The 19,174-nt window shown below is 35.3% G+C and overlaps 1 protein-coding gene across 1 annotated transcript in view; it reads left to right on the top strand.

Annotated features, from left to right (window-relative positions):
- The window catches only part of LOC100378002 (tetratricopeptide repeat protein 37-like), a 55,027-nt gene that overhangs the window by 18,990 nt on the left and 16,863 nt on the right, over positions 1 to 19,174 (top strand). The window contains exons 16-29 of the mRNA XM_085507009.1: positions 853 to 977; positions 1,095 to 1,130; positions 2,046 to 2,130; positions 2,459 to 2,490; positions 2,583 to 2,683; positions 4,100 to 4,295; positions 10,397 to 10,489; positions 12,764 to 12,899; positions 13,244 to 13,322; positions 14,663 to 14,724; positions 15,061 to 15,186; positions 15,752 to 15,826; positions 16,416 to 16,560; positions 17,353 to 17,446. Coding sequence (XP_085363135.1) covers positions 853 to 977; positions 1,095 to 1,130; positions 2,046 to 2,130; positions 2,459 to 2,490; positions 2,583 to 2,683; positions 4,100 to 4,295; positions 10,397 to 10,489; positions 12,764 to 12,899; positions 13,244 to 13,322; positions 14,663 to 14,724; positions 15,061 to 15,186; positions 15,752 to 15,826; positions 16,416 to 16,560; positions 17,353 to 17,446 — 1,385 coding nt within the window. The remainder of the gene's footprint in view (positions 1 to 852; positions 978 to 1,094; positions 1,131 to 2,045; positions 2,131 to 2,458; positions 2,491 to 2,582; positions 2,684 to 4,099; positions 4,296 to 10,396; positions 10,490 to 12,763; positions 12,900 to 13,243; positions 13,323 to 14,662; positions 14,725 to 15,060; positions 15,187 to 15,751; positions 15,827 to 16,415; positions 16,561 to 17,352; positions 17,447 to 19,174) is intronic.

The following is a 19,174-nucleotide window of genomic DNA, read 5'->3' on the forward strand; positions in this document are numbered from 1 at the left end:
GTGAATATTTTTGTCATTTTTGGTAAAAAGTGATATTTTCGACTTCTTGTTAAAAAACAAAAGTCCAATTGCTTTGATATTACATATATAGATACTATATGTGGACCTTTCTCAGATTTGTCCATTTCATGATGATATCTTCAATTCTCTAATTTTGGTGAATATTTTTGTCATTTTTGGTAAAAAGTGATATTTTCGACTTCTTGTTAAAAAACAAAAGTCCAATTGCTTTGATATTACATATATAGATGCTACATGTGGACCTTTCTGAGATTTGTTCATTTCGTGATGATATCTTAAATTCCCTAATTTTGGTGAATATTTTTGTAATTTTTGGTAAAAAGTGATATTTTTGAATTCTTGTTGAAAACAGCAAGTCGGATTGCTATACATACTATACATATTGTTCATTTTCTAATGTTATCTTCAGTTCTTTAATTGAAATGTGCATTGATAACAGCGGAGCTATCTCAGCTGAGAGGCTGCTTGTTACTTTTTACATATCAATACACTTGAGTGATCAGGTGACACATAACACCATTACAAAAATATGTATTCTGACGCATGCAATAAAGTAGTCCCAAAAACGTCACAAATACATTGAGTGTGACAAGTTTTAAAACTTTCACCAATACGGTAATAAGTAGCGTCTAAAAATTATAACTATTAGTGTTGATTACTTTGTGTTGCAATGTTTACTGGTACATAATGAATGAATGGTATTTTACATTTCCAAGTTTCAATATCTGATTTATGTATTCATAAGCTTAATATCAAATTTCAGTCCAGGCTTTTCAGAGCCAAGTTTTAAATTGATGCTTTGTAAAACCAATCTATATGATTGTTCTACAGGAATCTGCTCTGCAGCTGTACACCAGTGTAACCAGTCGTGCTAGTGCTGGGTCTGCCAAATGGGCGTGGCTCAGACTTGGGTTGTATCAACTCAAAAAGCAAGAATATTCTCAAGCAATTTCTAGGTATGATCGGTGATGTAATTCTTCATAATGGAAAGCAAATCATATTTCACCATACTTCAGTGATTTCAATTTTAGTCTATTCAAACACGTAACCAAAAGTTATTATTTTTTTTATAGTCTACAGTGCGCTCTCAGAGCTGACCCTAAGGACGTGTAAGTATATTTAAATTTTGTTTTTGATTTATTTCAAGAGTTTTTCAAATTAATTAATCTCAGTTCAGTCAATGTCCCAAAACAAAATTTTATAGATTGATCTTGGTATGCCTTTCTAGGCATATACTAACATCATTCCGAGACCAATCATGCCAGCTTCACATCTATCACACATATATGCATTTGGTTTGTTATCTGATTCAACAAGATTCACTGTCTCAGTTATAAAAATGCATTAAAATCAAGCTTATTGTTCCAAAACTGGAACCGGAGCAGGATCTCTGGCAAGCATTCCAGAGCTTTATTCAGCTTCTTGTCCATGCCAGGACCAATGCCATGCGCTCATTGTGCTCACAGATATAATAATTTGATGACTTGATTTCTCGTTCATAGATCACAAAAAGTTGATCTTGACCGCACATTTCTAACCTTTGTGTTACCCATTGATTGCAATTGGGTGTTGCAATAATTGCCTTCCCATCGCACATTTCAACCACCGCATTGGTGTTCAATGGCGAAAACACAAACATCTAATGTTTATGATTGCGTATATATCTGCAAGATCCTAGTGTGGTGTGATAGAAATTTACAATTTTCGTAAAAATTTGCCTCCTACTGAATTAAAGCATCTTATATGAAGATGAAGACGCCAGTGCGATACTGTAAGGTCATTTATTTTCAATGACGTTTGATTCTACCATTTGTATGCTTTGAGCAATTTCAGTGGGTTTCGTTTCAAAAATTCGACTGAGAAACAATGAGTTCTATCGGTGTTCTGCATGTTGACATGGATTTAACTTATTGATGAAAACTGCGAAATTAAAAACCAGGGAATAATTAATGAGCTTACAGTAATTAAGTGATAAATATGTATGATACCAAACTGTATCTTCTTTATGTTATTCTTTCTACCAGGTGTTGTTGGGAATGTTTAGCCGAAGCTTATATGAGTAGAGGAAGTTATACAGCAGCACTCAGAGCATTCACCAAAGCGGCCGAGGTTGGTGATAATAAACTTTCATTTAAACAACTGAGATATTTACACTATTTAGTACAATTTTTGTTTACTCATGGATGTTGTAATTTTTTGTAAATACATGTATTTATAAATGTAGATTCAAACTCAAATGAGAGGTTGTGATTCAATATTTTATACTACCCTCTATGCCTGAGGTTTTTTTGAAATTAACTCATATTTTGAGTCTTGAATTGTAATTTAACAATTTATGTAGTAACCATAAACCACTTCTATTGGTATTCCGAAATAAATATAAAGGAATTGATTTTAAAATTATTAAAATTAAAATCTTTTTTTTTTCTTATTTCAGCTTGATGACAGTTCAATCTATTGCCATTTTCAGTAAGTATCAAACAAATTAGTGAAGCAATTTCTGTGTTATTTTTTTTTTACATTTATAGATCAATAAATTGATTTCTATCAATACTTTTCAGAATTGCTGCCATCAAACAAACACTTGGATTGTTAAGTGAAGCTGTTGCCGAGTATACAATTATTCTGGTGAATTCTCCCAATTATGTTCCTGCTTTGAAAGGTAAGAATTGTGATCTTGTGGCCACATAGACATTATTTATAACTTTGCAGCATTGAAATAATGTTCAAGGGCTTTGTCTTTATTTATTTATTTATTTGTTTGTTTGTTTGTTTGTTTGTTTGTTTGTTTGTTTGTTTATTCATTCATTCATTCATTTTGTTTATTTATTTATTTGTTTGTTTATATATTTATTTATTGGTTTGTTCATTCATTCATTCATTCATTCATTTATTTATTTATTTATTTATTTATTTATTCATTTATTCATTTATTTATTTATTCATTTATTCATTTATTTATTTATTTATTTCACAAACTACTACAAGCCTCAAGTCCTTTGTGATTACGACAGTATAATTAGACACTGCATATCATTTAATACTAATTTCGGCAAAGACAATGAGAATTATTATAAGGCAATAAAATTTCTTAGAATTCACAACAAATCACCAAAAAGTCACAGCAAATGGATTAAAAAATGTCTTTTTCATTTGCACCTGAGTTCTCATTTGATTTACTTCACATGCTGCGACAAATGACAAATGCTATTTCTTATAGTCATGTTTTGTTTATGCATATACTGTAAAATACTTTAGTCCCCATTCAGACGCAGCCTGAAAAGGAGACTTTCTAAATTCCTTTTTTCGTCTCCAACATGTTCTCAAAAATTCTGCAGCAGATATCAATGAAACTTGGCAGGGAGATGAACCAGTCTCTGCCTAGAATGCACGTAATTTTTTTTTCAAGATCTGAAAATCCTAAGTGGGTCTCTTTCAAGATTTTCATCCAAAATTACCTCTTCCTACTGCACTGACAGAGCAACTGAGCATGCTCAAAATAAATAATTAGCTTAGGTTGTAATGCTAGGGTTTTTAGTGATGTCATGACCTGGTCATGACCTTGATCTGAATCAGTTACAGATGGGTTATAGCATTACCAATCTCAGTGGAAAATGTTGAGGGGTGTCAGGGTTACATTTTGACGGGAATTATAGTGGTGATAATGAAACAAACCCAGGTCCTGGTAATATACAAAGACTTGACTAACAAAGAAGTCAAGTTGTTATTAAAGGTACATCAAGGTTTACTCAGATTTATGAATGCAGTTTCTTGAGCATGTATGAGACATAGTTTGGTTGCACTTGTGTACTCTGAGATTTTGGCCCGGGTCAATGAAAGTAGAGTACATATTAATTCAACTGTTTGCAAATGTTCCATGTATTATTTCAACATGAGTATTTTATAATTAAATAACAGGGTCTGTGACATTCATGTCTTGTTAATTTTGAACTGAAAAGACAGTTTTTATTTTCTATATGTTTTGATCAATTTTCTTTTTTTCAATCTTATTAAAATTAGTGGAACCAATAATATGTTTTTGTTCTTTTAATTCCTCATTTATTTTTATCTGTTGCAGGAATTGGTGAGAGTTATATTTCGCTGGCTAAAACCGCTCGCATTGAGTTTTTCAATGGAAGAGCAGTCGATCACATCGGTAATGCCGTAATGTACTTATCTACTGCAATAAGAAACAGACCTGATATGTCATGCCATTGGAAACTTCTCGGCGATGCTTGCACAATGATACATCCTATTGACCATCATCTAGTCAGGTCAGTCAATAGTTTGTTACATCCTTTTTATTGGCTCCTGTATTCATCCTATTGACTATCATCTTGTCAGGTCAGTCAATAGTTTGTTGCATCCTTTTTATTGGCTCCTGTATTCATCCTATTGACTATCATCTTGTCAGGTCAGTCAATAGTTTGTTGCATCCTTTTTATTAGCTCCTGTATTCATCCTATTGACCATCATCTAGTCAGGTCAGTCAATAGTTTGTTACATCCTTTTTATTGGCTCCTGTATTCATCCTATTGACTATCATCTAGTCAGGTCAGTCAATAGTTTGTTGATTCTTTTTATTGGCTCCTGTATTCATCCTATTGACTATCATCTAGTCAGGTCAGTCAATAGTTTGTTGCATCCCTTTTATTAGCTCCTGTATTCATCCTATTGACCATCATCTAGTCAGGTCAGTCAATAGTTTGTTGCATCCCTTTTATTAGCTCCTGTATTCATCCTATTGACCATCATCTAGTCAGGTCAGTCAATAGTTTGTTGCTCCTGTATTCATCCTATTGACTATCATCTAGTCAGGTCAGTCAATAGTTTGTTGCATCCTTTTTATTAGCTCCTGTATTCATCCTATTGACCATCATCTAGTCAGGTCAGTCAATAGTTTGTTGCGTCCTTTTTATTGGCTCCTGTGTTCATCCTATTGACCATCATCTTGTCAGGTCAGTCAATAGTTTGTTGATTCTTTTTATTGGCTCCTGTATTCATCCTATTGACCATCATCTAGTCAGGTCAGTCAATAGTTTGTTGCGTCCTTTTTATTGGCTCCTGTATTCATCCTATTGACCATCATCTAGTCAGGTCAGTCAATAGTTTGTTGCGTCCTTTTTATTAGCTCCTGTATTCATCCTATTGACCATCAGCTTGTCAGGTCAGTCAATAGTTTGTTGCATCCTTTTTATTAGCTCCTGTATTCATCCTATTGACTATCATCTAGTCAGGTCAGTCAATAGTTTGTTGCATTCTTTTTATTGGCTCCTGTATTCATCCTATTGACCATCATCTTGTCAGGTCAGTCAATAGTTTGTTGCGTCCTTTTTATTGGCTCCTGTATTCATCCTATTGACCATCATCTAGTCAGGTCAGTCAATAGTTTGTTGCGTCCTTTTTATTGGCTCCTGTATTCATCCTATTGACCATCATCTAGTCAGGTCAGTCAATAGTTTGTTGCATTCTTTTTATTGGCTCCTGTATTCATCCTATTGACCATCATCTAGTCAGGTCAGTCAATAGTTTGTTGCATCCTTTTTATTGGCTCCTGTATTCATCCTATTGACCATCATCTTGTCAGGTCAGTCAATAGTTTGTTGCGTCCTTTTTGATGGCTCCTGTATTCATCCTATTGACTATCATCTTGTCAGGCCAGTCAATAGTTTGTTGCATCCTTTTTATTAGCTCCTGTATTCATCCTATTGACCATCATTTAGTCAGGTCAGTCAATAGTTTGTTGCATCCTTTTTATTAGCTCCTGTATTCATCCTATTGACCATCATCTTGTCAGGTCAGTCAATAGTTTCTTGCATCCTTTTTATTAGCTCCTGTATTCATCCTATTGACCATCATCTCGTCAGGTCAGTCAATAGTTTGTTGCAATCTTTTTATTGGCTCCTGTATTCATTCTATTGACCATCATCTAGTCAGGTCAGTCAATAGTTTGTTGCATCCTTTTTATTGGCTCCTGTATTCATCCTATTGACCATCATCTTGTCAGGTCAGTCAATAGTTTGTTGCATCCTTTTTATTGGCTCCTGTATTCATCCTATTGACCATCATCTAGTCAGGTCAGTCAATAGTTTGTTGCATCCTTTTTATTGGCTCCTGTATTCATCCTATTGACCATCATCTTGTCAGGTCAGTCAATAGTTTGTTGCATCCTTTTTATTAGCTCCTGTATTCATCCTATTGACCATCATCTAGTCAGGTCAGTCAATAGTTTGTTGCATCCCTTTTATTAGCTCCTGTATTCATCTTATTGACCATCATCTAGTCAGGTCAGTCAATAGTTTGTTGCATCCTTTTTATTAGCTCCTGTATTCATCCTATTGACTATCATCTAGTCAGGTCAGTCAATAGTTTGTTGCATCCTTTTTATTAGCTCCTGTATTCATCCTATTGACCATCATCTAGTCAGGTCAGTCAATAGTTTGTTGCATCCTTTTTATTAGCTCCTGTATTCATCCTATTGACTATCATCTAGTCAGGTCAGTCAATAGTTTGTTGCATCCTTTTTATTAGCTCCTGTATTCATCCTATTGACCATCATCTAGTCAGGTCAGTCAATAGTTTGTTGCGTCCTTTTTATTGGCTCCTGTGTTCATCCTATTGACCATCATCTTGTCAGGTCAGTCAATAGTTTGTTGATTCTTTTTATTGGCTCCTGTATTCATCCTCTTGACCATCATCTAGTCAGGTCAGTCAATAGTTTGTTGCGTCCTTTTTATTGGCTCCTGTATTCATCCTATTGACCATCATCTAGTCAGGTCAGTCAATAGTTTGTTGCGTCCTTTTTATTAGCTCCTGTATTCATCCTATTGACCATCAGCTTGTCAGGTCAGTCAATAGTTTGTTGCATCCTTTTTATTAGCTCCTGTATTCATCCTATTGACTATCATCTAGTCAGGTCAGTCAATAGTTTGTTGCATTCTTTTTATTGGCTCCTGTATTCATCCTATTGACCATCATCTTGTCAGGTCAGTCAATAGTTTGTTGCATCCTTTTTATTGGCTCCTGTATTCATCCTATTGACCATCATCTAGTCAGGTCAGTCAATAGTTTGTTGCGTCCTTTTTATTGGCTCCTGTATTCATCCTATTGACCATCATCTAGTCAGGTCAGTCAATAGTTTGTTGCATCCTTTTTATTGGCTCCTGTATTCATCCTATTGACCATCATCTAGTCAGGTCAGTCAATAGTTTGTTGCATCCTTTTTATTGGCTCCTGTATTCATCCTATTGACCATCATCTTGTCAGGTCAGTCAATAGTTTGTTGCATCCTTTTTATTGGCTCCTGTATTCATCCTATTGACCATCATCTTGTCAGGTCAGTCAATAGTTTGTTGCGTCCTTTTTGATGGCTCCTGTATTCATCCTATTGACCATCATCTAGTCAGGTCAGTCAATAGTTTGTTGCATTCTTTTTATTGGCTCCTGTATTCATCCTATTGACCATCATCTAGTCAGGTCAGTCAATAGTTTGTTGCATCCTTTTTATTGGCTCCTGTATTCATCCTATTGACCATCATCTTGTCAGGTCAGTCAATAGTTTCTTGCATCCTTTTTATTAGCTCCTGTATTCATCCTATTGACCATCATCTTGTCAGGTCAGTCAATAGTTTGTTGCGTCCTTTTTGATGGCTCCTGTATTCATCCTATTGACTATCATCTTGTCAGGCCAGTCAATAGTTTGTTGCATCCTTTTTATTAGCTCCTGTATTCATCCTATTGACCATCATTTAGTCAGGTCAGTCAATAGTTTGTTGCATCTTTTTTATTAGCTCCTGTATTCATCCTATTGACCATCATCTTGTCAGGTCAGTCAATAGTTTGTTGCATCCTTTTTATTAGCTCCTGTATTCATCCTATTGACCATCATCTTGTCAGGTCAGTCAATAGTTTCTTGCATCCTTTTTATTAGCTCCTGTATTCATCCTATTGACCATCATCTCGTCAGGTCAGTCAATAGTTTGTTGCATCCTTTTTATTGGCTCCTGTATTCATCCTATTGACCATCATCTAGTCAGGTCAGTCAATAGTTTGTTGCATCCTTTTTATTGGCTCCTGTATTCATCCTATTGACCATCATCTTGTTAGGTCAGTCAATAGTTTGTTGCATCCCTTTTATTAGCTCCTGTATTCATCCTATTGACCATCATCTAGTCAGGTCAGTCAATAGTTTGTTGCATCCCTTTTATTAGCTCCTGTATTCATCCTATTGACCATCATCTAGTCAGGTCAGTCAATAGTTTGTTGCATCCTTTTTATTAGCTCCTGTATTCATCCTATTGACTATCATCTAGTCAGGTCAGTCAATTGTTTGTTGTATCCTTTTTATTAGCTCCTGTATTCATCCTATTGACCATCATCTAGTCAGGTCAGTCAATAGTTTGTTGCGTCCTTTTTATTAGCTCCTGTATTCATCCTATTGACCATCATCTTGTCATGTCAGTCAATAGTTTGTTACATCCTTTTTATTGGCTCCTGTATTCATCCTATTGACCATCATCTTGTCAGGTCAGTCAATAGTTTGTTGCATCTTTTTTATTAGCTCCTGTATTCATCCTATTGACTATCATCTAGTCAGGTCAGTCAATAGTTTGTTGCATTCTTTTTATTGGCTCCTGTATTCATCCTATTGACCATCATCTTGTCATGTCAGTCAATAGTTTGTTACATCCTTTTTATTGGCTCCTGTATTCATCCTATTGACCATCATCTTGTCAGGTCAGTCAATAGTTTGTTGCATCCTTTTTATTAGCTCCTGTATTCATCCTATTGACTATCATCTAGTCAGGTCAGTCAATAGTTTGTTGCATTCTTTTTATTGGCTCCTGTATTCATCCTATTGACCATCATCTTGTCAGGTCAGTCAATAGTTTGTTGCGTCCTTTTTATTGGCTCCTGTATTCATCCTATTGACCATCATCTAGTCAGGTCAGTCAATAGTTTGTTGCATTCTTTTTATTGGCTCCTGTATTCATCCTATTGACCATCATCTAGTCAGGTCAGTCAATAGTTTGTTGCATCCTTTTTATTGGCTCCTGTATTCATCCTATTGACCATCATCTTGTCAGGTCAGTCAATAGTTTGTTGCATCCTTTTTGATGGCTCCTGTATTCATCCTATTGACCATCATTTAGTCAGGTCAGTCAATAGTTTGTTGCATCCTTTTTATTAGCTCCTGTATTCATCCTATTGACCATCATCTTGTCAGGTCAGTCAATAGTTTCTTGCATCCTTTTTATTAGCTCCTGTATTCATCCTATTGACCATCATCTCGTCAGGTCAGTCAATAGTTTGTTGCAATCTTTTTATTGGCTCCTGTATTCATCCTATTGACCATCATCTAGTCAGGTCAGTCAATAGTTTGTTGCATCCTTTTTATTGGCTCCTGTATTCATCCTATTGACCATCATCTTGTCAGGTCAGTCAATAGTTTGTTGCATCCTTTTTATTAGCTCCTGTATTCATCCTATTGACCATCATCTAGTCAGGTCAGTCAATAGTTTGTTGCATTCGTTTTATTGGCTCCTGTATTCATCCTATTGACCATCATCTTGTCAGGTCAGTCAATAGTTTGTTGCATCCTTTTTATTAGCTCCTGTATTCATCCTATTGACTATCATCTAGTCAGGTCAGTCAATAGTTTGTTGATTCTTTTTATTGGCTCCTGTATTCATCCTATTGACCATCATCTTGTCAGGTCAGTCAATAGTTTGTTGCATTCTTTTTATTGGCTCCTGTATTCATCCTATTGACCATCATCTAGTCAGGTCAGTCAATAATTTGTTACATCCTTTTTATTGGCTCCTGTATTCATCCTATTGACCACCATCTTGTCAGGTCAGTCAATAGTTTGTTGCATCCTTTTTATTAGCTCCTGTATTCATCCTATTGACCATCATCTAGTCAGGTCAGTCAATAGTTTGTTGCATTCTTTTTATTGTCTCCTGTATTCATCCTATTGACCATCATCTTGTCAGGTCAGTCAATAGTTTGTTGCATCCTTTTTATTGGCTCCTGTATTCATCCTATTGACCATCATCTAGTCATGTCAGTCAATAGTTTGTTAAATCCTTTTTATTGGCTCCTGTATTCATCCTATTGACTATCATATACACATATAGTTTTTGGTCTCAATACACACATATTAATTAGGCAATTTGCATAATAATTAGGTTTAGCTGTTTTTAATCAGTCTGTGATGCAGCATGACTCTGCGTACATCAAGATCAAGTTTAGTGACATTGAATAAACACCAACAAATATTGAATTGACATAGGAGCACATACTTTCTATAATTACGAGTTTGGAAACTATTAATGTCTATCAGATTCAAAACACGTTCATATTTTATTTACAGGATCTCGATTCCAAGATTTTTGACTGAAAAAGGATGTAAAGATGAAGGAGTACAGTTAGTAGGGAAGATGGAAATGTTGGCACTGGGGGCAAAGTAAGTGGGTCAGTGATGCTGCATTGAAATGAGGGATTTTTTTTACACGATGCCAGCCATGCCATGCCATGCCCAGGATGTGATTAGAAATGAACTTCCTATGTTTACACAGTCATTACAATAGACCATTTTCCGTTCACTGCGAAAATCACACGTTATGCGTGAAATCGAACGTAAAAACAGGACAAACAAAGATCATAGTGGCGTCAAACATCGCGTGGGATTCGACAAACGCGTATTTTGGGGGACATTTCCATGCTTAATAATGTGCTGTCCACATTTGATGATAGACAATTTTGATTAAGTAAGGGTATTCGGAAACAATATTTCTCTGTCGAAGATCGGCCGGTCGATGTGAGTTACGAAATAAAGAAATTCTAGTTTAAAATCAAATCGTTCGATTTTTGCGGCAGACGTTCGAAGCGCATTTTTCATATATCTCGTGAGATCTCGCAATTGTACGGAAAATCCCTTATTACATGAAGGCAAAATTCTATGTTCTAGGCATCCTAGTTATTTTGGGTTGTCAATGTTGTCATCTTAGGTTCAAACTATTTCTTGAGGTCACACTAATTCAAATTGTTTTTATCTGGTCTTTGCTATTTTATTAACCAGTATTGTGTTATCCAGATGTCTGCCTGCTCCATTATTTATGAACAGAATGTGATTATTTCAGAGCATAAGGGATCGTGTATACCCTATTAACCCATTGAGTACCAGACATTTTCCAATCCAAAATTCAGTGTAAATATTTTCATATTTTGAAATTTTCAATAAATTTTATCATTTTGGTCCATATGAACAGTTTCAGATATTGCTTTTAGTTCTTTAATCAAAAAGATTGTCAATTTATATCAACATTTCATTTAGTAAGAAGCAGACTACAACAATGATGCATATTTGTTCTATGTAGTGAAAAGATTGGAAAACATTTTGTGACAAGTGTGATGCACCATCAGTGGTGGGAATGAGAAATGTTCTTGCCAGTTTTGGTATTGCAGGTTTAGGTTAGGTACCAAACTGTACACTTTATGGCTAGTAGATTAAATAGGGTGATTTACCTATTCCATCAAGTTTAGAAGAATTTAAATCTGAATATGATAATTATTTTCTTATCAGATGTTATGATATGGTGATTTACCTATTCCATCAAGTTTAGATTTTAAATCTGAATATGATAATTATTTTCTTATCAGATGTTATGATATGGTGATTTACCTATTCCATCAAGTTTAGATTTTAAATCTGAATATGATAATTATTTTCTTATCAGATGTTATGATATGGTGATTTACCTATTCCATCAAGTGTAAATTTTAAATCTGAATATGATAATTATTTTCTCATCAGATGTTATGATATGGTGATTTACCTATTCCATCAAGTTTAGAATTTAAATCTGAATATGATAATTATTTTTTTATCAGATGTTATGATATGGTGATTTACCTATTCCATCAAGTTTAGAATTTAAATCTGAATATGATAATTATTTTCTTATCAGATGTTATGATATGGTGATTTACCTATTCCATCAAGTTTAGAATTTAAATCTGAATATGATAATTATTTTCTTATCAGATGTTATGATATGGTGATTTACCTATTCCATCAAGTTTAAAATTTAAATCTGAATATGATAATTATTTTTTTATCAGATGTTATGATATGGTGATTTACCTATTCCATCAAGTTTAGAATTTAAATCTGAATATGATAATTATTTTCTTATCAGATGTTATGATATGGTAATTTACCTATTCCATCAAGTTAAGAATTTAAATCTGAATATGATAATTATTTTCTTATCAGATGTTATGATATGGTGATTTACTTATTCCATCAAGTTTAGAATTTAAATCTGAATATGATAATTATTTTCTTATCAGATGTTATGATATGGTGATTTACCTATTCCATCAAGTTTAGAATTTAAATCTGAATATGATAATTATTTTCTTATCAGATGTTATGATATGGTGATTTACCTATTCCATCAAGTTTAGAATTTAAATCTGAATATGATAATTATTTTCTTATCAGATGTTATGATATGGTGATTTACCTATTCCATCAAGTTTAGAATTTAAATCTGAATATGATAATTATTTTCTTATCAGATGTTATGATATGGTGATTTACCTATTCCATCAAGTTTAGAATTTAAATCTGAATATGATAATTATTTTCTTATCAGATGTTATGATATGGTGATTTACCTATTCCATCAAGTTTAGAATTTAAATCTGAATATTATAATTATTTTCTTATCAGATGTTATGGTAGATCTCTGAGTTTGAAACCAGAGTGCAGCCCTCTGTGGCATGATTTAGGAGTTAACTACTATAGACAAGCAGAGAACTTAAAAGATGATGTCAAGGCCAAGGAAGTTGCTAAGAAAGCATTACAGGTAATACTATAATTGTATCACATTAAAAATGTAGAGAGTAAGAAAAAATTGGGACTTGTATCACATTATTTCTATGAATGGCGTGAACCCATGTAGTGACAGGGTTTTCTGTGATGTTTAATCTGGTCATTGTGTTTGGTTGGTTGTATTCCTTCATCCAGGATATGGAATATTTCATTGATGAATGACTACAGATCAGAATGATATTAATGCTTTGAATCAATATTTGCAGATATGTGTGTGTGATTTGCAACACAAACTTTGCATGTCGGAGACGTCAAATACGACATTACAACTTTAATATACTTATTTGCATTTCATATTATTTATTATTTGTTTTGTAGTGTTTGCAGAAAGCTGTAAGTTTTGATGTCTCTAACCATCTCCACTGGACAGCTTTGGGTGTCATCGCTTCTTCCAAATGTAAGCCAATAGTTAAATCCATTCTTTGGCTTCAGTGATTTTCTCACTGTAGCCCATCATACTGTATTTTAGGCATATTCATATCAACAATCAAATTTCAACCAAATATTCCTCAACATATGCATGTCAAGTGATTTCACGTGAAATGATATTTCCTGTAACAATTTTCACATGCACTTATGAAATCAGCGTTATGCGTAAAAAGTTTGGTTTCTCAGTTTTTTGACAAGAACAGCAAAAGAGAGAGCTATATTAAAGTACTCCATTACATTAATATACATTGTTTGGTCTTTCTTACAATTATATGGCCATTGGTCAAAAAAAGTAAATACCCAAATTATGCTATTAGTAGTGCTTGCACAAAAGAAGTCTTATTTATTGATGCATACAATTAAAGCATTACAAATGTATGTGGTTGATGTGCACTTCCTCGAGATGCAAGTGTAATAGAACAAATACTGTACATAATGATGGAGTCAACATATATATTTACAATTAAAGCAATTTGTCGTTGATGTGCACTTCCTCGAGATGCAAGTGTAATAGAACAAATACTGTACATAATGATGGAGTCAACATATATATTTACAATTAAAGCAATTTGTCGTTGATGTGCACTTCCTTGAGATGCGATTGTTATAGAACAAATACTATTAGTACAGTACATAATGATGCAATCAACATATATTTACAATTAAAGCAATTTGTCGTTGATGTGCACTTCCTTGAGATGCTATTGTAATAGAACAAATACTGTTAGTACAGTACATAATGATGCAATCAACATATATTTACAATTAAAGCAATTTGTCGTTGATGTGCACTTCCTTGAGATGCGATTGTAATAGAACAAATACTGTTAGTACAGTACATAATGATGCAATCAACATATATTTACAATTAAAGCAATTTGTCGTTGATGTGCACTTCCTTGAGATGCGATTGTAATAGAACAAATACTGTTAGTACAGTACATAATGATGCAATCAACATATATTTACAATTAAAGCAATTTGTCGTTGATGTGCACTTCCTTGAGATGCGATTGTAATAGAACAAACACTGTTAGTACAGTACATAATGATCCAATCAACATATATTTACAATTAAAGCAATTTGTCGTTGATGTGCACTTACTTGAGATGCGATTGTAATAGAACAAATACTGTACATAATGATGGAGTCAACATGTATTTGCTGTATCTTAGCAGTTTCCCTTTCAAAATTTCATGGTATGGTAGAACATAATCAGTAATAGGCTGGAAAATCACATATATTGTGAAGATCAAAAGAATGATTAAGTTTGGTTGGTAACCATGGTAATGCTTATTGATTTTCAGATATAAATAATGCTAAGTTATCACAGCATGCATTTATCAAATCAATCAATGCTGAAAATAATGTAAGTTATCATAATTATTATTATAATATTTTTGGATGACCAGCATACGCATTGTTTTGTATGAAAATATTTTTGTTTTATTCATAAAAAATAATTGATATTAGATCCTTAAGAAATAAATACTCAATGCTTATTGGCCAGTTTAAATGCTGTGCATGCTGGGAATTCTCTTTAGTTATGTGACCTCAGATGATTGACAAGTGACAGGATTGGGTGATGAGATATTATAAGTGTGAGATGCATTGATTCTAGTACATAAGTGAATTTATTTGTTTAGAATTTACATTTACCCATGGGCAAAGCTTCTATAGGTTTACTATGTTTGAATTTTTCTAGAATGTTGTTGCCTGGACTAACTTGGGTGTGTTGTATCTTGTCCATCATCAAGTTGAGTTGGCGCACAAAGCATTTAAAATAGCCCAGTCTTTAGAACCATCTTACGTGGCTTGCTGGATTGGACAGGTAACTATATAGTTCTTTATTTTATTGTTTTTCTATGCATCAGAAATACAAACCTGGGTGATGTCTGTTTTGCATGTTGTACTATGGAAACGTGCAACACAGTTGATATTTGTCTCGAACAAAAAACAACTACTGTGACAATATCATATTTCACTACATTTAATTGAAGTGTTGTGTGTGTTTAAATTTTATGTACAGTGTAACAACCTTTATTGATATTGTATCCCCTCTGGGATCTAGATTAGAATACAATAAAGATATAAAGAACAATAAAGACAATGTATTAAATGTATTAAAGACAATGTGTTTTACACTCATTGTATGCAGTGCTATGAGTTCTATATTGAATTTGACACAACGCTGCACGTCCATCACTAACTTGTGATCTTCTGTGACAAGGTTACCCATAAGTTGTCTTATTAATTAACAACAGCTTCAATTAAAAATGTGTGAACGACTGGTCTTTGTCAACCAATCACTGCACACACGCAAAGCTTAAATAAGTGTGTCCTATTGATGCTAAATTAAATTATTATAATATTTACATGGTTCATTCATTATCTAGGCATTGATTGCTGAAAGCATCGGTAGTCAAGAAGCAATGGATCTATTCAGACATGCAACTGAACTAGGCACCCATGTAAGTAAACAATGCATAATTAGGTTTATATCAGTCAGCTTTGGTGATACCCGGTTTATTATTGTACTTTTACATTGTGTTACACATCATATCATACATTTTGTAACTCAGAACTGACGGATTATAACCTCAAATCTGTGTAGTGGTTGGCATCTAGCAAATAACGCTTAATAATCTTTCATTACAGTTGGCATTTAACAGTGTATTTGATTTGTCAAATGATAATGTTGTCAATATAAACACTAGAGATCACATGGTTATGGTGAATTTTCCTCACATTTAGCATTTAAATGGCCGTAAAACAGTGTTTTATTTTTTGAAATGCTCATAAAATTTACACAAAGAAGGAGTGATCTATAGACATTGTCGCCAGAAATTGTCTGATGATTTGGTTTATTCAGCATATGGAAGTTTGCAGTGTTTGATTGAAGCAATCCACAGCAAACATAGCCTCCATGCCATCGTCATGGATACCAGTTATCAGGCCATCATCATGGATACCAGTTATCTGTTTGACAGTCTCTTGCTGCAAAGAACTGTAACCATATGATGCCCAAGATAACAACCCTTGGCAACTGTTTTATTTCAGTTAGAAGGATGCCTTGGTTATGCCCACTGGGTATGTAATACTATATTTGATGAAAAAGTTGATAAGACGTCAGAATATTATAAATATAATATCATACAGATGAGGGCTGTAACTGCGGCTGTGGTTGCCATGGCGAAATACACAGGTATGTACATGTAGCCAGTTTGTTTTCTAACTTAACTTCTCCTCTAGTTGTGCAAGTGTTGTCTTATTTTCATCCCTTTTGACCAAATTTTGTTACCTTTTGAATTTAAAGGGCGACAGTCATCGCGCCACGCATGCAAGAGATACATGGGTCTCATATAAACAAAGATGGCGACTTTGGCTGAGACGTTACCAAGCTTTAATTAGGTATTTTTCAGGTGATTGGAAGGTATCGAAGGAGTCATCAACAGTAATTAGTGCATGTCACGCCCAGGTCAAACCTTATACTTATGATTTCCATTAGAAAATCAATGTTTATCAACACAAATGTCGGCATGATGACTACCGCCCTTTAAAAGTCCAAATAAATCTACATAATATTTTTTGGAACAATTTTGATCGAGAACTGTGGCCAATGGGAAAATATGTCTATTTGGTCTAAAATTAACAAAAAAAATTATAGAAAAATTCAAAAAAATCAGTAAAATGTTGCTCCACATTATTTGGCGAAAAAGAATTATGAAAAGCCACAAGTTAGTCGCCATAATCCATGATTACTGAATCTAAAGCTTGATAAATGGTACAATTTGCATTTAATTTGCATAATACTAGCGGGTTGTTATTTCCAAATATCTAAAGCATCTGTGTACAAGTTTTTGGGCAGCATAAGTGTGTAGACCGTATTCTACCCAAAACCTTTGTTGATTACACTGAAACATGATTCTATTATAACCCAAAGGTTCTGACTACATAGTAATAAGAGGAATGATGATGATTCCATTATGTTTTTCAGATAGAGTACATTCTGACTCTACTGCCTACAATATGTACGGTGTATTACTAGAACACACAGGACTCTCTCAACAATCTGAGTCTAGTCTTGGAAAGTAAGAAATTATTCTTATCATAGTTATACAAGTCATTTTGAACTATTTCCCACCATCGTATAACACAAGATATTAACCTGTATTGATTCCATCGACAGTGTTCATTTTATAACCAGCCATCCTTGGCTGAAATGCACAAATTGAAACAAGAATACTTTCAGCCAATCATGCTCTTAATCATTGCAGTTGAGTCAAAACATATATACAAGGCAAAATTCGCTACGTTCAATTACCCACCATAAACTCTGGTCAGTCAAAATGGCTATTTTGAACTGTAGGCATTAATCTGCGATTCAGCCAATGACGGAGAAAGAAATCTAGGTCAGGGGAAGCCCCATGACCTCAATATTTTCCCTTACATCACATCACAACCATGTGACAGAGGCAGTCTGACTAGCTGTCACCTGCATGGCAGCCGACGCCGTGGCTGGTAGGATAAGTCCTTCTTATTATTTACCCCTGTGTCGCCTTTTTGTGTGCATTGCCTTACGAGAAAGAAAAAACTTGGGTGATGCAATTTGGCCACGTTGTTGGATCTCTTTGTGTCGGCTTTTAACTGTAATTCGTTCCACTCATGCATGTCTTGTTCATTTTTATCAATGTGTTTTTAGAAATGTATAGCAAGTAACATACCAGAGGCTCTTCACCTCCTTTTTTTGTCACCCCAAAGATCGGGACGATCGTACGGTAGTTGCCACCAGGAATTACCAGCTTACAACACACATAGTAATGCTGTTTCTGTTTCGACTGTGTGCGGGGCTCAGGGTTTTGCCTAAACATTTTTTGTAGCAACTGGGGTTCCGAGGCCTGGTATGCGTTCCAAGGCCGTGTGCAGATTACTGAGTCTGGCCGCATGGCTAGGGTCCTCAGCAGTCGTGTGTACAATAATGTGAGCGTGAATGCCTTGTGTACCGTGGCGACGAGTGAGAGACCCGACAGTGGAGGTCCTGAGATTTGTCAGCTCTCCCTGCTGATCGGAGGGCTTCCTCGCAGTCTGCTTCTACAGGCGGCGATTTTGCCCGATCATGCCGGCAAGGGCGAGACTGTGCCCCTGGAGGTTTGTCTATGAGACTTGGGCTTTGGTTGAGGACCTGTTGGGACAAATTGTGTCACTTGCAGGTCGGGCAGACCAAATGCAAGGGGAGCAGGTTGCCTCCACTGTAGTTGCCCCTTGTTTTGGCAAGCCGGAAGAAGCATACCAACAAGCAATATTCACATGCAGGATGCTTCCTCCTGGGATCCCCCAATCCCAGCCCTTCCTTTCCATTTTTTGGGAGGCTAGAGGGACACAGGCTGGTGATACCGGGTCTCCACCGCGACCTAGTCCACAGGTAGCCAACGGGGGGCTGCAGCTGGTGGTCAGAACATCGATCTCGGAGGGGACCAAGCCGAACAAGACATGGGGTTGTACATTGACATTGTAACCCTTTCCGCACTCTGCCAGCCAGTTGGACTTGCAGACGCTCTCAAAGGGGACCTGCCTGACCATCACGGCAAGTGAAACCTAAGACGGCCCCTCGAAGTCTGTTCTTTGTAATGACTCCGTGAAACACGTGGGGTGATGGGGGAACATCAATCCTAGTGACCCACTGTTCAACCGCCCACCCCAACCCTCGATTCTGAAGCAGTCACTCTCGGTAGGGCTGTCACTTCCGGGATCCAGATCGCAGGATCCAAAGCAATACCGTCTGCATGGCTCTCCTGGTTCTGGCCGAGTGCTGGACGTAG

The sequence above is a fragment of the Saccoglossus kowalevskii genome, chromosome 13 (genome assembly GCF_978046115.1).
Source record: "Saccoglossus kowalevskii chromosome 13, keSacKowa6.1, whole genome shotgun sequence".
Classification (NCBI taxonomy): Eukaryota; Metazoa; Hemichordata; class Enteropneusta; family Harrimaniidae; genus Saccoglossus; species Saccoglossus kowalevskii.